At 36.8% G+C, this 10,647-nt stretch overlaps 1 protein-coding gene across 1 annotated transcript in view; it reads left to right on the top strand.

Moving 5' to 3' along the window:
- LOC113236926 (bifunctional heparan sulfate N-deacetylase/N-sulfotransferase) overlaps window positions 1–10,647 on the top strand; it is a 113,089-nt gene that overhangs the window by 80,519 nt on the left and 21,923 nt on the right. Inside the window, 3 exon segments of the mRNA XM_026473151.1 lie at window positions 6,007–6,242; window positions 7,668–7,913; window positions 10,046–10,208. Of these exon segments, the coding sequence (XP_026328936.1) occupies window positions 6,007–6,242; window positions 7,668–7,913; window positions 10,046–10,208 (645 nt within the window).

Genomic DNA, 10,647 nt, shown 5'->3' with positions numbered 1-10,647 from the left:
TACTCTTAAGAAGAAGAAGAATGGCATAAATGGAATTACGTCAGACATGTTTATTGCTCATTAAATCCTGAAAAAAATAACCCGTATCCTCTCCAATTGGAGGCGGATGTAGGTTATATTTTTCTGTATCTAATCTCCAATTGGAGAGGACGTGGGTTATGTTTTTCTATATCTAATGGAGCAATAAACATGTTTGACGTAATTCCATATACTCCATTCTCGCATGAGGGGTGCGATATGCTGATTCACATAAACAATCTTAGTGACAGAAGAAGACTGAATGAATGAACTACGAATGTCTAGATGTAATTATTTGTAAATCCTAATAGATTTAGAATGACTTTAACTTTTTCTTAAATAATGAAGACGAATTGCTTCGTAAATAGTCTTATTAATAATACAATGAAAGCGAAAAGGGTAAACAAAGGAAAAGCATTAAAAACGGGCAGTCTATGAACTCGATGAAACAAGCGTTCAATATTGGCTGTCGGCAAAAGTTACAATATAACTGGATTTCCGCTAGACGTATTGATCGTGTCTATCTGTGCACTTAGCCGCAAACAACGGCCACGATGTATTTGTTCCGAGAAAACCAGAAAATGGAGTGATTTTTGAATCGCTCTTTTAATAACGCGCTCTATCTTTATCCGAAACGTTTTAAATCTAATGTTTTCCCTCGTATTTGCTCTTATATCTAAAAAGATTCTTCTTGTTATACATGGAGCACAGTTCCACGAGTGTATAAAAACTTTTTTTAAACTAGTCCAAAAAGACTATTTGCCATAACGATTACTATTGGCCCATACATTCCATAGGATTTTAAAGTGACATAAATGATTTAAGTATCTATCATAATGACATAAATTTAAAAAATACTAATTACGTAATATCTATCTATCTAATTACTTGTCGTGCATATAACTTTGGGACAGTAATTTTTATACCGACGTTTTATGAGATTTTATTTTATCTATACTAATGAATTATGAAAACCAATTAAAGCCGAGTAACTACAACTATAAAAGCTGAGCTAACTGATCAGACAATCTGACCTGCCGATTGATTGAAATATTGAAAGCGATTTATGTGTTGCCTCTATCACACATGAAATTTTAAGTGTGGCCTATCGAATGATTCGCAGATGAACTCCAGTTTCTAGAATAAAATAGCTATATTCCGTCGAAATTCCAATGAAACGCTATAAACAACGTAAAGTTTATTTATTAAAGTCTCAAAAAATTTTAATTTAGAACAGAACAAATAAGTCACTTATTAAGTTCATTTGCTTATTTATTTTCTGATAATCGTATTTGTAAACCTGTTTCCGTTTGAAGATATTGATAACTTTGTGTGTTCGAAGAACATCGCTTATCAGGTGTGGTGTTATCGTTCATTGAAAGTTAAAACAGATACGGCTTGGTACTTTAAAAAACTTATTAAATGTACTTATTAAACTTATAAAATAACTTTGGTTTAGCATTACAATAATAGAACAGTAAACTAATGCTAGAGTTATAAAAAACTGTCTATTAGAGTTTAGATTGCTGTGTTGACATAGTTTTTAAATGTGATTTAAAAAATCACACTCACACTGCCATTCTTTTTAACCGACTTCAAAAAAGGAGGAGGTTCGCAATTCGACTTTTTTGTATGTATGTTACGCGACTGACTCTTTTCTGAACCGATTTTAATGATTCTTTTTTTATTGGAAAGAGGATGCCTCGGTAGTGATCCCATTTAAATTTGAAGAAAATATTCCACCTCTAAGGGTGGTAAAGTAGGGGATGAATCCGGTTTCGCACTCTTTCCGTTTTCAATAAAACTTGGCAAATGGATGTAATTCATGAGCTTTTAACGTTGGTGTTTTTAGTACTCTGTCCTGATATTATGACTGATGTTAACAGTTATGATGTTTAGTGTGTCTCGAATTCATATTGAACCATTTTAGGACATACTGCCTCAGTGGCCGAACGGTTACCACGACTGCCACGCAGAGGTTCCAGGTTCGATTCTTGGGCCGGGAGAAATATTTATATGGCCTACATTTATTTCTCTCGTGAGTTGGGTGTAATTTGTGTTTGTCTATGTGTGTGTCCATCGCATCCGCGACACAGGGTTTTCCTAGTGCGGGGCTATGTTGAGTGTGTGCCTTATTATTTATTTATTATACTTTTCGTTGTTTATTATGTAAGTCAAAGAGATCGAAAACCTGCACCATCCTATGAATGGACTGAACGAACGAAAAAACGAAAAATGAACTGCTATTATCTACCGAATCTTAGACAAGTTACTGACTGCAAAACTTTGCGAAATGTGAATCTTGCGCTAGTACAATAAGTAATTACCTAATGCGTAACGTCTGGGGGTAGAGCTACTTAAAACAATCTAATGATATTGGAACGAGCTCAAAGATGTTTATTGAAAGTTGCACTCCTTAAATCCCGACTTTTCCAATATCGCAACTCTATCTGGAAGCGAACGTGCTATCAGTAGAGCAGCTGTACCTGCTCCTAACTTTAATGCGTCAACACTCAATCACTTCCTCTTCTAGAACTCTTCTGTCTCTAGCTATTGAAGACTCTTAACTAGTTCCGAGCACAATAGCACTAGAACTTCGTTTTTCGATACTCAGAAATAAAACGCTGGGTACACGAGTGGTAAATATATATTTGTCTCTGTCTGTAAGTCACAGTACTTCCCTGACCTAAAATCCCTGAATATAGCCGGATTTATCTTTGTCTGACGTGTCGTGTCGTGACGCGTCAGAGCGGTATCGGTTTTATACACACAACACAAGTCGTCACATCAGATTGCGACACAATATTAAAAATCTAACCACATTAAATGTGTGAAACCGATACCGTTCTGACGCGTCACGACACGACACGTCAGACAAATGTAAATCCGGTTTTAACATACCGTTTGATGTCTTTGACCCAAAATCGATCACACAGATGCAACTTGGACACTCACAAATGGAAGTCGACACCGTCCATAGTACTATAAACACACCAAATGAAAAACCCATACCTATATACCAATGAATGACTTAAATAACTTGGTAACGTTGATCAGGCTAATAGAGTCGTTGAAACTTATTACCAATCGAGCTGTTGGTGACAATGGTGGACTTGTCCAATGACTTTAAATTTTAAATTCGAGATAAATAAACAAAATATGATTCATCTCAGGTATGATTGATTCGTACAACGAAATGGACTTAAGTTTAACAGACTCGGAAGCGAAAACCGTGAAATGAAAAGGATGGTTTCGTCTATGGAAATTATGAATATAAAAATTTACAGATTTGGCCATCATAAAGAAGGAATCTTTAGAAAATGAAAGAAATAACTACAGGTACTCCACAGCTGGTTTTAAAATTTACCAGAAAAGGCAGACCAGTATTCCCGAAGCAGAGGATGAAGTGACCTTTGACGAAGAATTATAAGCTTTTATTAGTGTACTAGCGTATACGTGATCACTCTTTATATCAAAATCCAAGCTCAATTTCATGTTAAATTTTTTTTTATTTCTTTAGTATTTATGACTCGCATTTATAAGGTTCGACTTGTTGACTTACCATTTTACTGTATAATTTTGTTGACATTTTAGACTGCCAGGAATTTCCGAGACTGATTAGAATAATCTATTTCTGACTTATTTAGTTTATGTAAGCCTGAATGTCGAGTAGATAAACGAAACTAAGTTAGCACGGAGTAGGTAAAGAAGATAAAGAAGTTAGTGGTGTCACAATTTGGGACGCGTTACAGGCTTTTATTCTCGTTGTAGAGTTGCATACCTCTGCTTAAATATGTCTATGACGTTCCTGTTTAAAAGCTCTTAAGTTTAGCTTTACGTGAGGCGCACTATAAGTTTCCGGAAATGGTCAGAAATGAATTTATAATTTCTCAAAATATTCTCCGTTAGTGTTAATGCACTTTTTCATACGAATGAACCAATTTTGAAAACATTTATGCCACTCCTCTGTGACAATCTCTGAAACATATTTTTCATCTCTTCTCTCTTTTTTCATCTGCTCTTCGACAGCCTCTTCAGGTGATGAAAATCGTTGACCGCGTAACTGGTTTTTAATTTTTGGAAATAAATAAAACTCACAAGGTGCCAGGTAGGAACTGTACGCGGGATGGCTCATAAGGTCTACGTTGTTCACCTTCAAAAATTCATTTGTCTGCCTGACCGTGTTAGAACTGGCATTATCGTGATGCAAGATGATACCGCGTTTACGGTTATTTTTACGGAGTTTGTCAATAATTTCCGGCAAATAAATGGTCGTGTGCCAATCATTATTCACGGTACAACGATTCTCCAAAGCAACAGTAGCCACGTGTCCAGTTTTATTAAAAAAAGAAGCAATCATCCGCTTAGCGGCACTTTGTACGCGCGCCACTTCGGTTGGTTTCGGCTCATCTCGAAAGACCCATACGCTCGATTGCGGCTTTGTTTTGGGATCGTAACTATAAATCCGTGTTTCGTCACCTGTTACTATGTCCCACACCAAATTTGACGCCCCTTCGTTGAATCTGGCATAGAAAAAGCATGGCATAGCACCAAGTGACGCGATCCGTTTTTTGAGCCTCAGTGAAATTGTGTCGGATTCACCGAGAGCACAGCTTTTTCACATCCAAATGTTTGTATAGTATTGATTGTATTTGACTCATGTCTATACCTAAAGATGCCCGAATCTCATGGTATGTCACATGCCTGTCTGTTTTGATCATAGCGCGCACAGCATCGATGTTTTTGTTGTTCACAGCAGCGATGTTTTTGTTGTTCACACAGTGGACGGGCGACCATCACGAAATTCGTCACTGAGACTCACACGACCGCGTTTCAAGCAAACCAGACATAAATAGTCATCTTGCATGGTGTTTCATCCCAAAAGCAGTTTGAAGCCGAGCGAAGCTCCGCCGAGTTGTAAAATTACACTTAAAGTCGTAGAAAATCATACTACGAAAATTTTTATGAGTTAAATTCATGGTGATGTAGACAACCAGTTTCTAAAATGATGTAAAAACAAATGACAGTAAGATGAAACAAACGGTATTCTACTGCCAAAGAGTTCCATTTTTAACCCACTTAAAAAAAAATGGAGTTTCTTGATTCGACTGTATTTTTATGTATGTATGTTACGCGATAACTCCGGTATTTGTGAACCAATTTTCATGATTATTTTTTTGTTGGAAAGGGTACCTCCATAGTGGTCCCATTTCATTTTGAAGAAAATCATCCACTTCTAAGGGTGGCGGTTCACGCAATGAAGATTCATTTTTACAAATAGCGCCTAAATTTTAGTATAATGAGCAATTATTTTAATGGTTGATTTTATTATTCTTTAATTCAATGCGTTTTTCTCTCTCAATATACTTTGACTAGTGAGAACTGGTTTTTATTATCTCCTGTATCAAGTCCCGTATAGTGGCGAAATAGGGGATGAATCCGGGTTTGCGCACTTTCCGGTAACCGATTTCTTAGAACTTGGTAATTATATGTAATAGCACGTACTTTTGAGGTCGGTTTTTTAGTACTCTGTACTGAGATTATTAAATGTTAGTATTACTTTTTAAATATTGTGTATGTAAGTGGCCAGTTCCGGAAACTTATAGTGCACACTATGTATTATAATGTTTGTTGTAGCCAAATGTGGATAACTTTTATTTAGATTTTTTTTAACTTGTTTTTTAATTTTTATCTAAATGTATCTCTTTTTAAATCGTAACAAACACACGGCAATATTGATAAGACAACTTTACTTATGCAGAACTTTAATAATTAATTTCACGAAAACAATTTTGTGTCATTACTGTCAAAAGTGACTAAACGACACGATTTGTTGATTAAACAACGCAACGTTTATACGTATGACGCGAATACTTGATAGATTATGGGCCTTAAAATTTAACTGTAAAATGATCGCTATACTACCCTCCGTTTGTTACAAAAAATATCTATAGACCCTCATGTTCCAGCACTGAAATATTAGGGTAGTTGATTTCTGTGCGTGACGGTACACTCTTTACTCAATGTGTGTTAATTGTTCCACCAGGCACACGCTTACATGAGGAAGATGTAGCTGCGTTGTTAGCGTCGCAGGCGGCGCTACAGCGACTGGTGCCAGGTTTCAGATTTAACTTGGGCTACAGTGCAAAATATTATCATCACGGCACTCTGCTTGAGAACATCGGCGATGACGCGCTATTGAGGAATAAAGATCATTTTACTTGGTAAGTTTGCCTTTGTTTATGAAGAATAAACGCTATTGTTAAGTTTAGTATACTCGTACATCAGAAATATCTAATATTTCTTAGACTTGATCGTACCAGGACACGAGTGTCCTTGTAACATGAAAAAAAAACATTGCTAAGGTACTGTCTATAATTATCTATAGATACTATTCTGACGCTAGTAAAAGACTATACTCCGTTTGAATTCAACTTATAAAATAAAATGAAATTATTTATGGAAATCAAGTACGAAAATTATGTTTATCTTAAAACATCCGAATAACCAAGTTAGTAACAAAATTAAGACTGTCTTAAAACACATCGTTCAGCAAAGTTAACCCTACTTCCAATTGAAGGCGGATTTAAAAACACAATACTCCTAGAGAGAATCCCATTCGTACCTCTACGACTTGTGGGGCTTTATTACGTCATTCGATTTCCATACATTTGTCCCTGAATACACGCTCGAATTTGCGAACAGAATTATTCTTACTCGATAAGAGACGCATACGAAAGGACGACGCTAGACTTATTTCAATAAACGAACGACAGTAAAATAAATAAAAAACTGCCTCTGTGACCGAACGGTTACAATGCCGGACTGCCGCGCAGAGGTCCCGGGTTCGATTCCCGAGTCAAGAGAAATATTTGTATGACCTACATTTATTTCTCTCGTAACATGGGTTTAATTTGGCTGTCTGTGTCCATGACACCAGTGACACAGGGTTTTCCTAGTGCGGGGCTATGAGGGTGCGTTAAAAAAATCCGCAATGTTTGTATATTATCTTTACACACTATAGAACTTATTTTTTAAACCGATTCTTTTTTTAGCAACGTTCCTTGTCTTAATCCGCTGTATATTTTCACGGTACTCGTTCTCGTCCACTCTTAAAGTTCCCTAATTGCGACTAAACTTGTATCAAGTAGTTTTTAATGAGAAACAAAGTATTACTTGGGCGCAGTAAGCGCTAGCTTTGTGGTGAGTCAAGCACAAAAGTATTTTCTTTTACCACACATATTCATTTTCTAAGGAAAGTCATTATAGTTTTATACGCTTGCATACTTTAATAAAAAAGTAACTTTATGGATATTTACGTATATTGAAGACTAAGTTATTGACATTGAAATGTTGCTAGAAATAACAAATAACGCACACTCTCAACAGAGGGGCCTTAGGGACACCCTCTATCGCGAGTGCCATGGACACACACATAGACAACCGCAAATTACACCCAAACTCACGAGACAAATAAATGTAGGCCATACAAATATTTCTCCTGGCCAGGGAATCGAACCTGGGTCCTCTGCGTGTCAGTCCCACATTGTAACCGTTCGGCCACCAAGGCAGATAGAACGTCGTATAGTTGTCTAACTTCGGCTATGTAATTACACGTTACAAGTATACAAATAATGTGTTCCCAATAGGTTTTGCCACATGTGGAATCATCAACAACCTCACTTATATAACAATGTAACGCAACTGGAAGCAGAAATGATGCTCAATAAGCAGTTTACCATCGAACATGGTATACCGACCAACTCGAGTTACTCCGTATCGCCGCATCATTCTGGTGTATACCCCGTCCATGAGCCGCTGTATGAGGCTTGGAAGAAGGTCTGGGATGTGAAAGTCACTAGCACTGAAGAATACCCACATTTAAGGCCAGCTAGGTAAGTCGAACATTTTGAATTATTTCGACCTACATTTATTTTCTTTTATTTATTTATTAATTTTGTACAACTCACACTAATAGTATTAACAACTAAAAGCGTACATAACGTCGGGGATAGTACAATTACGCGTAACTAGCATTGAATTATGAGTTTCCACTTCGGTAATTTTGTGACCAAAGTAAATGGTGATTTACTGGAATCTATTGTTATGAGTCCGTAGATAACATAAATTCAAGGTTACTGTGCAAAAATGAAAGTCGTAGCCATTAAAATAACAAAGTAATAACGTTAAAATCCACTCCTGTAAAGTTTGGTTTAGTAACAAATAACGCGCTTTTTACCAACGCTACGTGCGCGGATTTCCACTATTCTCGACGACAAGTCATAGTTAACAAGGGTTAAATCGATCTCCACAACATAAAGCAAAGTTGCGGAACTTCGATCACAGGGCTTCGGGCGGTGGCTGTCTCCAGGTAGTAATGATATCAGCAATTTCGATTCAAAGTTACACCTGTACACGCTAGCTAGGGACTCTATCAATGCTAGGACTTCCCAGAAAGTCTGCCTGAGTGCGGATTAAATGCAGAGCGAACTGCATTATAACTAAGCGAGCGAAATATGCAAACATTAGTATTCTAAAACACAATTTCAACTTAAATGCACTGTTGTATTTAACTAACAATATTACGTAGTTATGTAAATGTGCTTGCAACATCCAGCTTGAACTATGAAACTTAAGTTCTCTGTTTGTTTTACGTTACATCTATTGATCTTTGGGAAAGTATAAGCGCATATTTCAAAATATAAAGTTTTAAAACATGCATGAAGTAAACGCTGTTCTCACAAATCAGTACAGTAGAATTTGCATCCACAACCCGCAATCGCATGTACGTATCTAAGCTGCATAAACACCAGCGGGTTGCGAAAATACAGTTGACCGTAAGTGTCCTCGTTATCGGCTTCTGTTTGCGCTTTGGACTCTAGCACTTCGGTGGTTTGCTAAATGTTATGAACCGCATACTGTAACTAACGCATTTCGATATCAAATAGCAATTATTAGTAAGTTAATACATTTGACGTGCTATTAAGATAGTCTATACGAACATCAATGTTATTGCTTTTGTTCGTGCTTAACGTATTTGCAGGTTAGAAAGTAATATATACTCGTTTTTATGTTACTAAGTGATGGGACGAACAAGTCGTGCGCCTGATGGTAAACGACAAGTCTGTCCATAACAGTTGCAGTGCCATTCAGAGCTTTAAATCGCAAAGATCTGAGGTGCACTTCCTCTGCGCCCATCATCCTGAGATATATGTTGAAAAGTCCCATTTGCCTGTAATTTCACCAGCACCCTGGCCCTTCAAAACCGGAACGCAGTAATGCTCACATTGCTGCTTGGCGGCAGAAATAGGTAAGGTGACAGTACTTCTCTGGATGAACTCTTTCACCAGGAGCTCTACTGCTACCAATTAATTGCGAAGGGAAGTAGGAAACTGGCATGTTATTGGATGTTGTCAAACACGTATAACGTCTGTCAATTGGGTTGCCATTTATCCATGACTAAATACTCACTCAATAGAAAGAATTCATACAGTCAGAAGAACGTATGAGTCGAAGAAAAATCCCTAAATTTTTATCGATATCAAGATGGGCATAATGTAATTACATCGATCGGACATTCTATCGCCTACTGCGTAGTGTAGGAAGTTTTCGTTCCTCTTGCCTTAGCCCCTTGGGGCATCATCGCTACATAAGAGCGACGTTATCCGTTCGAGACTACGCCATTTCGTACCAGTGCCAGAAATGTGAATAAAAACTCTTTTCAACCAAAATTGTAACGAATGCCAATGTAAGTTCAACGGATTTATGAAGTGTAAACCCCTTTTCTGTTTTAACTTAAGATAGCAAAACGAATTCGACAATACCTTTTCACTCTTGAGTAAACTTTTAAAATTCTTGTAAAAATTGGATAACCACTTTACATTATATAGTTGTTGGTAACAGAACATCACCTTTTACTAGTGGTAGTCTTCTAACTACACTCTATGGTTTGTATATATACGAAACATTGCCTATTTACAGAAAAAATATCGTTCTTTTTTTATTTTACTTAATTACTATTGACCAGATTGCGTCGGGGGTTCCGCCACCGAGGTGTAATGGTACTCCCGAGACAAACCTGTGGTTTGTTCACACACACGGTACTGCTGGAGAGGTATCCAGGCGGCAGACAACGTTTAGATAAATCCATACAAGGCGGGGAACTGTTTCAAACTCTTATCTATAATCCAGTAAGTATCTTGAATATTTAATATGATTTTTATTATTGGGCTGTTCAACGCAAGGTACAATCACCTCAAATGTTTCCATGTGTTGAAAGTTACTACGCTGTGACTGTAGGAGATGAACTTCAGTCTTTCGCTAAGTATTAGAATAGCTGTAATGTGATAGTCAAGCGTGGCCGTGTTTAGCCGTAGAATATTACTGCCTTATGTGGTGGTTTAAACTACTCAATATTATATAATTATATAATATATACATATTTTATATATGTGTGTGTGTATATATATATATATATATGATTATTTCCTTAATAAAAAGTAAAGTCGGCAGCAGTTTATTGGAGCTTGTCACTGTCCCATGAATTTTAAAGAAAACTCAAAAATATATAGAACTGCATACATTATAAATAGTAATATGAACCCTTTGAGCACTATGCAAGAGGGTACA

This window comes from Hyposmocoma kahamanoa, unplaced genomic scaffold, assembly GCF_003589595.1.
Source record: "Hyposmocoma kahamanoa isolate Upper Pololo Valley unplaced genomic scaffold, ASM358959v1 92, whole genome shotgun sequence".
Lineage (NCBI taxonomy): Eukaryota > Metazoa > Arthropoda > Insecta > Lepidoptera > Cosmopterigidae > Hyposmocoma > Hyposmocoma kahamanoa.
The sequence above is the reverse complement of the archived record's forward strand: the minus strand, read 5'-3'. Positions and strand labels throughout refer to the sequence as shown.